Genomic DNA, 16,717 nt, shown 5'->3' with positions numbered 1-16,717 from the left:
CTGGTGTGCATCTTGAGACAAAACAATGACACTGATATATTTTAAGATATGTCAGTGCAAGTTGCTTTCAGTTAAAACAGCTCAAGCATGCATTTTGGTCTGGGACTATAGTTTAAGAGTTGTCTGTAAAACCGGGGGTATAAGCCTTATTGTCTTATTAAAAGTCTTGACCCCCTGAATGAAAGTCTATGGGACTTTTCGTCCATTTAACAAAATCATAAGTCAGATCAGTTAGAAAAGATCTAGCACATACCGAGCCAGAACAGTCTGAAGGTCTGACTCGAGTTTGATGGTTCTATAGCTTAAGCTAGGACATTTTAGTCTCAGAAGAGGAAGAAGAATATTACGTTTAAAACGCATTTCAGTGTTTTGGCGTTTTCAAGCCAACATAACTCTGCATTTCCTTCAACATATAATAACAACACCGCCTATGTAATTTATTTATGGTTACACTTTATATTAAGGTGTCCCTGTAACAACACGTTACTGAGATAACGATCGGGTTTGGATTCAGGTTTGGTTAATGGTTTGTTGCATAGGCTATTTTAACAAAAACTTTAACAGCAAAATTTCTGTGCAATAAATAGCCACCGCAGAATGTTCGTGAAATGTAGGCGAGAGTTTCAGAAGGATATGTTTCTCAGAATAATGACGGTCTGTTCCAGTGAACTAAAAGTTCCGTTCTGCGCCTCTGGTGAAAACTAATTCAACTAATTCTTATATGAGAGGAATATGTAAAATATTTACAAGATTAATTTAGATTAAGTGGATTAGCCTTTATACTGTGATTGTATGTAACTTTAAGAGAGCATTGCATTAAAGCTGAGAGTTAAGTCTCTAAACCATGTGTGTGACTAATAAGAGTTAGCCTAAATTACAAGCATTGTGCACTGTACGTTACTAAGCTGTTAAAAGACAAAATGAGTCATGCTTTATAGCAAATCAGTGTTTCTCATGTCACTTTGGAAATTAATTGTCACACACTGTTGGTAGTTCTGCTAAGTCAGTCATGATAAATTAGTATATTTAGCAGGTCTATATGATATTCTAATTAATTATCAAACATTTCCATTTGTGAATACGGTAACACTTTATTTTGATGGTCCCTTTTGAACATTCTGTTGACAAGCTTTGCAACTACATGTCAACTACTGTAACTTTCATTAAAGTATTAGTAGAGTGTCTGCTTAATATTTACTAACTCTTTATTGTGATGCGCCTCCAACAGACATTCTTCTGACTATAAGTAACTTTGCAACTACATGTCAACTTATTCTAACCCTAACCCTACCAGTATACTAATACTAACACTCTAATGAGAGTTAGTAGACATTATAGTCAACAGAATGTGTTAAAGGGACCATCAAAATAAACTCAAACCGTGAATACTGCTGAAAACAAATATATATGCACAGTTTGTGAGCTATGGATGATTATGTGACTGAAACGGATATACATATTCATACATTTACACATCCTAGTACAATATTTGCATGTATGCCATTTGCCGCACAAGAAAATGAGGGTACATATCGTAAAACAAACCACAGGCCAAAAGAGCTGATCATTATCAGGCTGCGCAGATGCTTGCTGAGATGCAACACCTTTATCTTACAACTTAACATGACTTTGCAAGGTTTGCAAGAGAATGACCATGTATGGTAAAGAGTATCACTACTATAAACAGATCAAGATTTTCTTAAAAGAAAGTTGAAAATTCATATGGATAGAGAGAAATGCTAAACACTGAAGACTTCTAAGTGGAAAAAAACTCATATCAATGTCAGACAGAACGTAGATGTCACAGTTTGATAATAAGAGCAGAAAGGGGTTTTCTTTTTTGGTTTAGATTTTTTCCACAAATAACAGCACTAAATAAACCACGATAAAAAACACGAGATAAAACTTGTGTGGGATCTTGATTTAAAAAAATTGATAAAAAGATTTAATAAAATATAGGCAATATGATAATCATCTAGGCCTAAATTAATTCAATATTATGTATAGAAAGTAAATATTAGAATTTTATTTTATTTCAACGTATTGTTAGTATTAGTAGTAGCATAAGAATAATAATCATAATGTTTCAAATTAAATAATAATTTATTCTTTAATAAGTTATTACAAAATGTCAATGATTAAATAATACATATCATAATTATATAATAAATATAGTTATACATGACTATGTATGAATTCATATTTGCCCTGAACCTCCATAATGCCATGAAACATTGATGCATATTCACTGTAAAAAAATCTATTTCACCTATTTCAACTTAACAACTTAAATTCAGTTCTAACTTAATTTTTTTAAGTTGAATCAGTTTGTTTGTAAATCATTTCAACTTAAAATATATTAAACTCACCGAGTTTAATCTCGTATTACTTATTCAAAAAAGTTGAAATTGCTTAAACGATTCTGATGAGTTAAAGTAATGTGAAAACACAGTTGCCGTGACTTACTGATCATATCACATTTTGGTGTGAATTAACTATTGATCTGTCTTACATGTCTTACATAATTATACATGAAAGTTATCACAAAGAATTATAATTATTTACTTCATCACGTTTCCATATTTAATATTTGCTTATTGAAAATGCAGTGGGCATGAACTTTTTTTTCCTATGCAAATGCCGACGGGTGGAAAAAGTCGCATCATGAATTTACCGTATGGAATAGCCCAAGAGGAATTATAGTCTGTATGTGTTTTGGACATTATTTTGCACTGAATGTTAAACAAGTAAAATATAAATAAATAGAATAAGTATGACTCTTTCTTTTAATGGGCTTCAGAAAAAAAAAAAAAAAAAAAAAAAAGTACAGTCTGAAGATGTGTATCATTGCTGTAAACTTGTGACACCAGCATTTTATCACCTCACAATCTCTTCTTGCAAAAAGCAGGAAGCCAATAGCAAATGTGGTGATTATCCGTGTAGGCTTTGAAGAAGAGGTGGGGGGCTGCAATACATGTCCTTATCTAACCACAGATCTGAGTTTCTATCTTGCATCACTTTTGAAGGCATTTAAAAATGCAAAGCAGACACACTTTGTCTCAGACATCTACAAAGATTATCAAGCTTCCAGATCAACTTTCAGCTTCAGATCAGAAACCATGAGGGCATCTTCTTTGTGCTTGGTGTTTGGGCTGGTCCTGCTGACGGCTTGGACTTCTGAGGCTCAGCGTAAGTTATTTTCTTGAAGTATAGTTTTGCTCTTGACTAAATTATCATGTATATGAACATAAGCCATTAAAATTTAATTGCACATAGATGTAAAGTGATATTTCACGCTTGAAATTGATCAAATTAGAAACAAAAGAATTTTACAGTCTTTGCAAGTTCTTCAATGATCTTTTATATTCTCAAGTTTTGAACAAAAAAAAAAAAAAAAAAAAAATGACATATGGTGCGTGAAAGAAACCCAGAGGCCAATATTCTGACTTGAAGATTTTGCAAATTAACACAAAGAACTACAAAGGACCTTTATTTTGAAGGACGTATTTCAACACATTAATATTTAATGTATTTTGAATAGGTTTAAATATAGTCAAGTTCTCTCCTAAAACATATATATATATATATATATATATATATATATATATATATATATATATATATATATATATATATATACTTAAAGATATACGTTTTATCTCACCAACAGCTCATGCTGCAGTACCTACGACGTGTTGCTTCGATTTTATCGACTTCCAAATACCGGGCAAGAGAATTGTGAGTGCTTCGAGGACAAGTTCACATTGTCCTGTTGCAGGCGTTGTGTAAGTAGGCCTATATTAAACTCTAAGATATAGTCTATAATTTAGAAAAATTGTCATATGCTCATTTTAAATTGAAGACAAATGCTAAAAATTATTTTGCATAAGCTAGCAATGACAAAAAAATGAGTAATATGAACTTTTTTCCCCTTAGGGTTACGACACCTAAAACTGAATTCTGTGTGAAACCAGACGAGGCTTGGATAAAGAAGTTTCTGTAATGGGGCAGCAGATTCGGAAATGGAAATGCCACACCTCTGCACAAAATAATACTGTTATACAACTGTCCTTTCTTATACATTTTTGCATCTCCTGATCAATACTGCAATATACTGAATGTTGTCATTTCACGCTCTATCAATGCAAATTAATATTAAAATGCACAGAGATTACCTGGTGTCAGACTCACTTTATGTATTCATATCCATGTACAAAATATAGCAAAAAAGTGCAAAAGGCAGTACGACTCTCATCAGCATTAACAGCTCATGTTTAATAAATGTAGAAAGAGTAATGGACAAAGATAAGATGAAAAATAACAACAACCGGAAATTAACATAGGCCTACAAATAAAGAAACACGTTTGCATAAATACAACGCTGCAAAAAGAGTGTGTGATCATATAAGATATATCCTGTATCTTTGTTCCCCTTTGTATAAAATAAGATATTTTGAAATATAATGAACTCATCTAGGACCAGCCCCAACAACTGAAATTCCAAGTCTCAGCAATTGAAATGAAACAAACTCTCAGTTTAGTTTAGGAATAGATTTAGACATATTTTCCTATAATAACAACATATTACATTCAACCAGAATATTCGAGTGAGGTTGTAGGTCCAGGAAACTCAGTAGAGGTAGGGGTTGAAAACATATCAGTGTTTATCAAACCTCAGATCAGAGTTTTTATGTAACATCATACCAGACAGTATTTAAAACGTGAAGCAAATGTGACTCTCTCAGACATCTTCAAAAACTCATTATCAAAGACTGCGGATCAACTTAAGAAACCATGAGGACATCTTGTGTTTATCTGGGGGTCTGGATGGTCCTGCTAATGGCCTGGACTTCTGAGGCTCAAAGTAGGTTCTCTTGGAGTGTTGAATAGATTCATTAAGGTGTACACAACTTAACACAAGGACACAGATGTTCTGCAGAGAAATCAGTCATAGTTAGTGTAAAATCTGTTGTTTTTATCTCACCAACAGCTCAAGCTTCTCCAATCTCTGAAAGGTGCGGTTTCAGTTTTATAGACTTCCAAAATTCCACACGACATAATTTTTTATGTTTCGTCACAGCAATTCAAACAAACTTTTTCCCTTCAGGGTTGAAAACTTTTGTGTGAAACCAGATGCGGCTTGGGAAAACAGAGAAATGTGAGCTTTGTCATTGAAAATGCAACGTTTGTATCCAAAATAAGTTTATTTTTCAGAACCATCTCCTTTCTATCTAAATGTCTCATTAACAGGGGTGGTGTGACAGAACTGGCAACTCCTCCCTCAACTAGTGTCCAAAATTCATCCTGGCAACCCAAGACCCAAGGCCTTTGCCTTTGCAAATGCCCATGCCAGCAAACGACCCCCAACAACGACCCTGACGCAGAAAACAGTGGAGATGGAGAAAATTAACTCAAATATTTGTAAGTTCTCTTCTCCAAATAGGCTACAGTAGGTCAGAAAATGGTTCTTTATGGAATGCGAAGAGCTACAAAGAACCATTAAAATAACCTTTAAATACTGTTCTGCTGTTTTCTGAAGAGCAGCGTTGTTGTCTTTTGGTATAATTGCTGTGAATACTACTAAAACTCAATCAAATATACAGTACATTTAAAAACTTTAAAGACCAGATTCTGAGAGGCATTTTTTATTTTCACTGACTTTCAAATTCCACGCAACAAAAATTCAGTACTCTGAAGACTAATTCATTGTGTCTGCATTTAGTTCTAAAAAGATTTAAAAGAATGAATGTGTTTATCTTAAAGTCCCCCTGTGGCGAAAATCAAGCTTTTAAATGTTGTTTATATGTCTATGTGGTGTTTTTAATATGCTTTAAGACAAACCATGTACAAATACACAAGTCAACACCACAAACTACATTGTAACCAATCAGATCAACGTGTGATCATCAACGAGTGGATCTCTGAGCTGGTGCGAGTGAGTGGAGGGCGGGGCTAATTTGCATATTTATAGAACCGCGTATACTAAATGAGGCAAGGGTGTAGTTACTATTTTAAGGCATGAAGATTTTTTTTTTTAAGGATTTTGGTGATCAAAGATGAGTTATAAAGGATAAAATTATTGACTACTGGGGGGCTTTCAATGATAGAAAAATCTACAAAAAATTAAATAAAAATCCCCTCAGGGGTTATTATATTAAAAAACATTTTTGTGTTGTGTTTTATCGGACTTATATTTGACTTCTTCAATACTGCAAGATATTAGGCACATACATACACACACACACACACACACACACACACACACACACTAAAACTGAACAGTAAAATCAGAATACTAAAACTGTTCTCATTTCACAGAAATCGTACTGAATCCATGCTCAACAATTGAAAATGTAAATGAATATCAAAGATTACCTGGTGTCTCGACATTGTGTCATAACAAATAGTGATAAGATAAGAAAAGACAAGACAACCATCATCAGCATAACATCTCGAGTTTAATAATGTACAGTTAGGCAGAAAGAATAACAGACGAAGATAACAATTGGAGATTGAAAATCGAATACATGTACAAAAAATAATAAGAAAACAAACATGTCTAGAGCCATGTTCAGGTCTACTATTAAAAAAAGTGTAGAGTGGTTAAAGAAAAGAGTTTTTCCTTTTTTCCAAAATACTGTTCTACTAAAAAACAAACATGTACTTCAGAGCGTCTGTGTGGCTTAGCGATCCACGACAGGAAGAACTGAGTGTTCGATCTTGCATAATGACAAACCTGCAAAATATATAATAGTGTGTGAACACATGAGGCATACAGGGACTCTTTGCAATGGGTAGGTTGAGAGTTTTGTGCACGTTGCGGTCTATACGCTGTTTGGCATGTGATAGAGCCTGCGTGCCGTCAATCTAAACTATCCAACAGAAACAAAGAGCGCTTCGATTCTCATCAACATTTGGAATGTAAAGTGAGTTTATTATAAAGGGGTGTAAGTATGGCTAAAATAAGATATATTGAACTCACTTAGGTTAAAACTGACCACCAAGCCCTGATCCAGGACCAGCCCCAACAACTAAAAAGTCCCAACTATTAAAATGAAAACAAACTGGTCTCAGATCAGTTTAGGAATAGACTGAGGGACATCTGACATGATCACAATAAAAACAAAACATGAGCAGACAAATGCCGAAACAGTCTGCAATTTTAAGGCAGAACGTTCGAGCAACGTCCTAAAATATTATTGTAATTATTTTATATCCATCCATATCAAAACCGACTATTGTTTGTTATTAATGTTGGCAATCGTGCCATTTTGTAGAACACCAACTATGGTAGGGACACAATTATCTACGTACACAGCCAGCAAATGGTTTAAAAACATGGAAAACGGTTATTGTCATCATTTAGCTGTGCAATAATGTTTAAACAGGTTTGTCTATGACCCCAGAGAAACACACAACATCATGTGACGCACACCAGCAGGTCTCAAACGCAAAAAAACATCTATTCATAGCTTTGCTTTTCAACACATACATGCTTAATTCTGTATTATCCCTTTGCACATGCTTCCATCCGTCTGTCTCATTCTCCATCACATCTTTACAAACCTACTGAGACCTTCTTAAGACTAAGGTGTGCGAATGATGTCAGCAGAGTTGAAAATGTCTGAAAACAGCCTGTTCTGTAAGGAAATATTACAAACGCAAAGTCTTGTTTGTAATAATCATCATTTAACGTTTCAAGGGAATGTTGGTCAAGTAAGACATGCACTTGACAGACTGGGCATGTGGTGTGATGTGAGAGTCAACCAGAAGATGGTGATAAACTCATTTCATTTGGTGCAATGGAGTGTGCTGTGAACGTGTACAGTAGCACTTGTGCACGTGTTTCTAATGGGGTCATAGAACATCAGAGCATCAAAAGAGATGCAAGGAGTTTCTGGTTTTAAGAGGAATGGAGCTTCGTGATTTCTTTAAAAGATTTTCCCTTTTTTCTTGTTCTTCTCCATTGTCCTGAAAACAAAGAAAGACAGAAGAAATTAACCAATAGGAACCATTTCAAATATAAATTTAACAAGACAGAGTGAAATATTAGTTATAGCTATTGTAACTTTATTGTAATTACTAATATTTTCCTATTTTAGTAGTTATAATTAATACTATTTTTCCCTTTTTCCTATTATCCCACTGCTTTTGTTTTGTGTATCGATGCTCTGCTAATAATATACACTACCCTTCAAAACTCTGGAGGTAGTAAGGTTGTTTTTAAGAAATTGGAAACATTAAATTGATTAAAAAGTGACAGCAAAGACATTTATAATGTTACAAAAAATTCTAAATCATCAAACATCCTGAATAAAATGTATTAAATGTAAGCAGCACAACTGTTTCCAACATTGATGTTTCTTGAGCAGCAAATTAGCATATTAGAATGATTTCTGAAGGATCATGTGACACTGAATAATGATGTAATGATGCTGAAAATTCAACTTTGATCACAGGAATAAATTACATTTTAAAATATATTCAAATAGAAAAAAGTTATTTATAAATTAAAATAATATTTCAAAATATATTACTGTTTTTATTGTATTTTTAGTTAAATAAATGCAGCCTTGACATAAGCATTAAAAAAATCTTACCGACCCCAAATCTTAGTAGTGAATGTATAACAGTAATCAAGAATTTTGTATAAAGTATAAAGTGAGTTTAGAAAAGATATAAACCGAATATCTTAGATTTGTCTTATACATTTTAAATAATACCTTTTGTTTAAAATGTATCAAATATAAATTTACTATATTAAAAAAAAATTTAAATAATGAAATTGTAAAAGCACTAAATAATTTTTTTTATTACTTTCTTTAAAAACAAACATTTTTGATTATAAGAGGCAAATGTGACCGTCAGCCTGCTTGAATCTATTTCTATGCATGAGTGCAGTTCCTTATTAAAAACAATAACTGCATTATTTAGTGACTGAATAATGCAGAGTTACAGAAAGACTTTTTTAAGAGAGAAAGCAGGGCACTGAGGAATTGAGATGAACAGAGAAAGTCTCACTTTGACGCATCAAGTTTCTGCTGCTCCAGGATGCGTTGCTGGGCCTCCCAGTTGACTTTTTCCTCCTCAAACTGGCGTCTCTTCTCATCAAGCTCTTTATACTGAGCTTCTAGATTCTTCTTCATCTGTTCGTGACGCCGTTCCAACTGCATCGAGGAAGCACAGGGATGAACTCAGGTAAGTATGTGTGATACTCCATGTTAAATGTAAGTAGAAACCGAACACATTCACACCTCTGCCTCAGAGTCCTTCAGTTTTTGCTTCTTTTCTTTGACCTTCATCTCAAAGACTTGCTCCATCTCGGTCTCCATCTTCTTCATCTTCGTCACATGCTCCCTCCTCTCCTCCTCCATCTGGGCCAAGGGACTCCTACAAGAGTGACATTGCGACAAGGAACCTTTTTTTATATGTTCAGACTAGACGTGTTAACTTCGACATGAAACGGAAGTTGTGACAGTCTTTTCTTCCCTATTGTGACGTATATGTATGGATGACCAAACCTGCCGAAATTAAAAATGAATGAATGAATAAATAAATAAATCGATAAATGACTAAATAGATGAATATATAAATAAATGTGATAAGTATGGAATGTCAAACCTGACTTAATAATAAAAAAATAAAAAAATAAAAAATAAAGCAATGGAGCTCAGAGTGGCAGTGCTGAAGCTTTGAGGCCACAGTGACACCTTGTGGTGTGACCAAACAATACGCTAGAGGTTTGTGGACGTGACTTTACAGTTCAGCACTTCAGCACTGCCACTCTGAGCTCGATTGCTACGTCTGAGGTAAAACACGCCCACCTCATTAGCATACAGAGCAATAAATGTATAAATAAATAAATGAAAAAATAAATAAATGTGGAAAAAAATATAATTATACATAAATAAGGAAATAAAAGTATACATTTCTTTTTTTTTTTACATTTCTTCCCATATTTATTTATTTATTTTTAAGTCAGGTTTGGCATTCCATAGTTATTATCAAAATTAATCACATTTACTTATCTATTTATTCATTTACCTATTTATTTATTCATTCATTTATTTATTCATTTTTAATTTCTGCAGGTTTGGTCCTCCATACGTTGGGCGGGAATTGATTTTGTCCATGGAGAATTGATTGGATCGTTGGATCATTGTGGTTGGCTATTGTTGTGATCTCATGTGAGTGACACGCCATCAGAAAAGAGTTACTTTGATTAAAAATAACAAGGTCACATGAATAAAAAACATTATGTGGACAAATAAATCATTTATAATAAATACTGCAATATTATATAAAAAATAAGAATTGTCCATTGGAATTTGTAACCACTAGGCTACAGGTCTGAGATCACCATCAATGTCTTGAACTGCAAGAAATTCAGGATCTCAGTCACATACTCAATAGATATGTTTCCATCCAAAGTTGAGAATGTAAATTACACGCAAAATTGGAATATCGCAAAAACATTTCCATCCCATGTGTTCAAGAGATCTAAATCCTCACTTCCTGGGAAATTGGTGCAAAATACCTGTAGTAAAATGAAAGTTGCTTAATCGGGGACACTGTGGCTCTTTTTTCGTACATCATAAATTAGAGCATGCAGAAGAAACGCAATGAATGTTGTCATGCTATCTGTCATTCGGATGCCTGGTGCAAAGTTGTTGCACATCAAATTTATTCTGTAAATGTGTTTCCACTGTAGTTTATGCGCGTAGTATATTTGCATTATTAGAATTTATGAGCTTCCATCCAGCGATTTTTTATGCGATAACACAAAATTAGCATAAAAATAAATGGAGGGAAACAGTTTATGTAGTTTGGGACAAAAATTGAACTAAAAATAAAACTGTTCTCGTACTTTGTTAGCTGGCCCTTGTTCTTGGTGGCATCGACCCCGTTGCAGGTGACGGCTGCTAGTTTCTTGCTGCGGTAGTTTTCATAGTGAACATTATTGGTCACGTCCTTCAGGTCCTGCATGTGAGTCCTGGAATGGCAATGGACAGTTAGCTGATAGGTTAAACGCTGATTAAAACTAATTAACAAAGAAATGTAACATGCATTTTGTTAGAAACAGAAATGATCTGCATCCACAGTATTTTACTTGTTAGCGACTTGTCAGGACACAGTGTTAATTCACAACGATCTCATCTCACCTGATGAGCATATTCCTCAGGACCGTGAAGTCACAGTGCTCACCGTTCTCCACTGAAACAAGACGAAACAGATGTTTTAGCCCAATAACATCATGAGAATGACTTCCAAACCCTTCTAAACTTTAGAATCCCTAAGAGATCTTTTTTTTTGATTTTACAAAAAATTTGAAAATACAAAGTTAAGCACTTAATATATATATAAAAAAATAGTAAGTAGGCTCAAATTGAATATTCATGTGCAGGACTACAACATATAATGTAGTAAAATTGTTAAGTGTAACAATAAAAGTTGACATGAAATGTATTATTTTTGTAGATGTACAGTATGCAGTTATGATGACCTATATTTTGATTAAAAACCCCAGTCAAAAACACATTTTTATAGGGATGCATGATATATCAATACTGTATCGATTATAGGCCCTTTTAGTATCAGTCAATATTGGATATTTGATTGTGGATGCTCATTTCCAATATTTTTACATTTAGACAGTGTTTGCAATATTTTAATCTTTAAAAACAATTATTTAATAAAGTGTTAAATATAATCTTTAATAAATCTCAAAACAATAATTTTGTGATTTTGTGATTTGTTATTTTAGTATTTATTTAGGCAAAATAGTATAGAATTATACTACTAGCCATTTATAATGAATGGACTACTCATATCAGCCAGAATTTGAATATCAGTGCATCCCTAATTATTAAAACATATAAAAACAGACATAATACAGTGACAAATTAAACAGGATCAGAAACTGAGGTTGTTGATGGAACATAAATTTAACAACATCTGACAAATGAAAAATCAAAAAAACAAGTCAGGTGGTTGTCAATTAAACGAAAACACAATTTAGTGTTTAGATACCAAACTGAAAATGCTAAAAGGTTAAACAGTCACAAAAATAAACAAAAGGTTAGCAGTTCAGACCGCTGTTATGTGATCATACACAGGTATGTATGATCAAAAATCGCTGTCATCACATGGGATTCTGGAAAAGGACCAGAGACACTGGTTTCTGACAGATGGTTAAAGGATGAAACGTCTTGTGCATGTCTAACCTGCACAGTTATAACAGTTATAGAGCCCTAAGATGCTTTACCAAGCGAGAACCTTACCTATACGGAGAACTCATTCTGATTGACTGCCCCACGTGTCAATCATCTGCTACAACCACCTACCTGTGAGAGAGCAGTTGGAGGGGCGGGACTAAAGTCTCTCCTGTTGGAACCCCCACTCAACCTGTGATTTATGGGCTACTAAGACTAAAAATGGTGTGTTGTGGGAAGGGTTACATGGCATAGCGATGACAAGCAGAGATTCCAGCCAAATGGAGCTAGGGGGAGGGGCAGGAGGTGGAGTCATACGTCTAAAGGGATCATGGGAATTGTAATTTCTTTTTTGATGGGACAGCAACAGCAAACTCCTGATGCTGACAGGTATGGACGGGTGCCTCAAGAACACATCCCATTTATTGAATCATGTGTTAGAATAATGTTCATCAGAGGTTAGGATGGAAACATTAGCACTCAGTCAACCCGCATCAGAGTTCAGAGGCAAAAAAGCTCATAAATGATGATGTCAAAAGTACTGTGATAAAAAAAAATTATGTAACGGGGAAAAAAATTTACCCCAGACCCAAGGCGCATTTTGCACCCCTCAATGTATTTAAATCCAAAATGGAAGTTGGAAATAAGTAATGGGAGGCATGCATGTCTGAATAAGGTTTTGTTTAAAAATAAGAGTAGGGCTGGATGATATCTCAAATATTTATGATGTATTCGCAATGATTTGGTTGGCAATATCAAATTAAGCAACAACATACAGTTTTAATTTAGACAAGCTTTGTGTTCCCTCATTGTCTATGATTCACAAAATATCTGCAAGTAAACGTTGCTGCTTATCAACATTGTCACATTAGCAAATATAAAATAAACATGATAAAAGAATTCGGTAATTTTTTTGGATTATATATATATATATATATATATATATACACACACACACACACACACACACACACACACACACACACACACACACACACAAGTTAAAAAACAGAAATTTAGTGCTGTCAAATCGATTAATCGCGATTAATCACATCTAACATAAAAGTATATATATATGTGTGTCTGTGTGTGTGTGTATACAATATATATACACACACAGTCATATAAATATATATAGATATTAATATGTATGTTAGATGTGATTAATCGTGATTAATCGATTTGACAGCAGTTATGTAACGTCAAATAAATGCTATTCTTTTGAATTCAAAGAATCCTTAAAAAATGAATCACACAAATATTAAGCAGCAAAACTGTTTTAAATATTGATAATAATAATAAATGTTTCTTGAGCCGTAAATCATATTAGAATGATTTCTGAAGAATCATGTGACACTGAAGACTGGAGTAATGATGCTGAAAATGCAGCTTTGCATCACAGGAATAAATTACATATTTTTTTATATTTAACAATATTACAGAATTTCAAACTATATTATTCAACAATATAATAATTTGAGTTTTTACTTTCATTTTCAAATTATAATTTACTTAGATTTTTTTTTTTATCAGAAAAATGCATCATCAAAAGGCTGTAAAATAGTGAGATATAATTGCTTTCTATATCGTCCAGCCCTACATAGAGGGTAATTAAGAACATATAAACATGTTAGAGAGCAGCCCTGCTCTATTTTCTACGGGGGCTGTAGCTTATAGGTTTCTCCATGACTATTTATAGAGCAAACATCTGACAATCAGCAAAGTTTCAGAGCAGCAAAAAGGTGGAAGAGGAAGGAGGGGGAGGCCTTAACAAAGAGAATATAAATGAAAAATGGTTTTCTTTACCAATAATGCCCTCTGTCAGTCATGGAAAAGAGCAGACAGAAAGAAAAAAAAAAAAAGAGAAAAGAAAGAATGACACGTAAACAACTGAGGAAAAAAGACACACTCACTCACCAACAACAACAATTCCAAATGAAAAAGTTTTGCAGGGAGGAGAGAGCTTTGTAAAGTAAGAAAGGCGGGGAAAGTAAAACCACAACAAGTCATTTGTGGGCCATGATGAAAAGAAGGGGTGACGGTCTTTCTCTCTGGAAAACCTTATACCTCGTCGTCATCCCTTTTCCAGAATCCCTCAGCTGGGAGGGAGATCATCCAGCAAGCTCATGCATTTGTTTTGTACGCACTGGAACACCCCTATTCCCTTAGAAATGGTGCAATCCTCATGACGAACACATATGGGTCATGCTGATGCAGGACGTACCTTCTGCCACACCCCAGGGGTACTGGCGACCTCTGACCTTCCTGCCATTCACTTCGATCACCACGTTGCTTCCGACCACGGCCAGAGGCATCTTCTCCTGTCGGTACAATATAGCATAATTACAGAGAGTCTGTATCGACCACACACTGGGAAAGTGAACGGATGCAGGGGGTCTGACGTAGGTTCGCATCGATCTTTAGATCCAGATCAGGCCGGATCAGACAACTAAATTAATTCTGTAGTTCATCTCGTTAATAATAACCTCAAGCTGACCTAGAGAAACAAACAACACTGTGGATGCTGTTTATAATGAAGACTTCAATGACGAAACCATTTAGTATTGCTTTTCCATTGTGAAATTCAAATCTCATAATTTAAGAAACATTGTGTATGTTAACATTAGTTAATGCTTCAAGATTCTCACTGAATGCGTTTCCATGACTTCTCCATAGTTAGACTTTTCCAGTTGTTCACTTTGACTCATTTTTATATAATAAATTACATATCGTCACTGTCGGGCAGAAATCTCATATCTCCAAAACCACTAACATCAGGAAATGGAAAAAACACTTAATTAAACAACTGCGGCTGCATCCGAAATAGAACACTTCCCTTCCCATTTAGTAGGGGAAAAACAGTACGCCAAAAGAGCAGTATGTCCGAAATAATTGTATCCGAAACATACCCGGATGACCTAGTACTTCCGCAGAAGGGCACATTTAATGGACACTTTACTATCCCATGAGGCCACGGGAGAGGATTTGTGAATGGCAATGAAGTGACGCAACAACAACAACAACAACATAGTTAAAAGGTCTTTGACCTGGACTGACTCTTTACCTTTATCTTTCGGATCAGTTTGCTGTCCTCATCGTCCTCTGTGTCGGGAAACTCGTAGATCTTGATTTTGTGCTCTTGGATCTCCTTCATAATCTTATGATGAGAGAATAGTAGCATACTTGAGAAAAATGGTGAAATGTAAATCATTAGCAGTAAAATGTGAAATCTCACTAACACACACCTGTTTCTTGAAAAGCTGGCACTCTTCTGGCGTGAGAGTATCGGCCTTAGCGATGAGGGGAATGACATTGACTTTGTCATGCAGACGCTTCATGAACTCGATGTCAAGAGGCTTCAGTCTGAAAAAGATTCAGAATACAGTTCAATTGCATTAACATTTTAGATTTGTTTTGTGAAGCTGCTTTGTGGTGCGAATACATTATTATTTAGATTACTAAATTAATTATTGTATAACAAGGTGTAGTACAATACAGTATGGCAAATCAAAAAAATACTTTTTTAATGCTTCTCACTATTGTCTTCCTAAAATACACTTATTGGTTTCACAGTAGTCAAGTAAAATAAAAAATAAAAATATATATGAATAAATAAAAAATAATTATTTGAATGAAAAATAAATTGAGCCCTTTACATTTTGTCTTCTAGACGTATAGAGTATAGAATAGAATTGTAAAGAATAGTATAGAGCATTATATTATATAATATAGCATAGCATAGGATAGGATATTGTATAGTCCTTTATGGAAATCATTTTACAACCAAGTATATATGTATAAATGTATAGGATAATGCAATGTAAGTCGCTTTGGATAAAAGCGTCTGCCAAATGCATAAAAATGTAAATATGAATAATCTTGCAAAAGTCTTACAAGTAGAGAAACCACTTCAACTACATGAAACAATGGGGGGGGGGAAATAAAACAATAAAAAGGTCCAGCTTTTCCACACAGGTTATATGACTATAATGAACAGTAACAGTAAGGTAAAGCAAACCATTAGATAAGTCTGCAAAGCTTCCACATAAACCAAATACAAAAATGTCATTTTTGAAGTGATGCAATACAACTAAAAACAAGTCAGGGTCCAGAAACAGGCATGAATAAACAGATCAGAGCAGAAGGCCCACTGTCAGCACAGAGCCGCCACACAGCACTGACCCTTTTCTCATCGTTTCCTTCCAAACCAGAAAAATTATGTCATGGAGGGAATGAGGGCCTTGCTCTGTCTCTCTTAGCATCACTTTCACTTGGGATTCCAGACAAAGAGGCTGTTCTTTACATGGAGCTGGGTTTGTGTGTGTTTGTGTGGTTTAGGGGCCAGCTGAGGGGCTGTTTATACATTTCAGGAATGTCGAGACAGAAGATGCAACACAAAGGTCACAGAGATATGAATGTTGCTTCATAGTGGCGTCTCAAAAAGGGCACGCAAGAAAATGTGTGGGGCTGTTTGAACACATAGGACCGCGGGGTCACTGAATGTA

General features: G+C 34.5%; 1 protein-coding gene and 1 long non-coding RNA gene across 5 annotated transcripts in view; one reads left to right on the top strand and one right to left on the bottom strand.

Annotated features, from left to right (window-relative positions):
- Positions 1 to 3,998: 3,998 nt before the first annotated feature.
- Positions 3,999 to 6,613, top strand: LOC309490905. 2 transcript variants are annotated; one of them, XR_014202868.1, is made up of 3 exons: positions 3,999 to 5,015; positions 5,108 to 5,158; positions 5,251 to 6,613. It is a non-coding gene; the product is annotated as an uncharacterized lncRNA (long non-coding RNA). The 2 variants fall into 2 exon arrangements; XR_014202869.1 differs by having other exon boundaries at positions 3,999 to 5,158.
- Positions 6,439 to 16,717, bottom strand: part of septin15 (septin 15) — a 33,569-nt gene continuing 23,290 nt past the window's right edge. For all 3 annotated transcript variants that reach the window (XM_082160197.1, XM_082160198.1, XM_082160199.1), the window contains exons 6-13: positions 15,458 to 15,575; positions 15,277 to 15,369; positions 14,437 to 14,533; positions 11,163 to 11,214; positions 10,868 to 10,993; positions 9,255 to 9,390; positions 9,022 to 9,167; positions 6,439 to 7,971 (exon numbers count right to left, since the gene is read on the bottom strand). In XM_082160197.1, coding sequence (XP_082016323.1) covers positions 7,932 to 7,971; positions 9,022 to 9,167; positions 9,255 to 9,390; positions 10,868 to 10,993; positions 11,163 to 11,214; positions 14,437 to 14,533; positions 15,277 to 15,369; positions 15,458 to 15,575 — 808 coding nt within the window. In that variant the 3' untranslated portion in view covers positions 6,439 to 7,931. The remainder of the gene's footprint in view (positions 7,972 to 9,021; positions 9,168 to 9,254; positions 9,391 to 10,867; positions 10,994 to 11,162; positions 11,215 to 14,436; positions 14,534 to 15,276; positions 15,370 to 15,457; positions 15,576 to 16,717) is intronic.

Source organism: Leuciscus leuciscus (genome assembly GCF_965113295.1).
Source record: "Leuciscus leuciscus genome assembly, chromosome: 25".
Lineage (NCBI taxonomy): Eukaryota > Metazoa > Chordata > Actinopteri > Cypriniformes > Leuciscidae > Leuciscus > Leuciscus leuciscus.
This window is presented reverse-complemented; position numbering and strand designations above follow the sequence as displayed.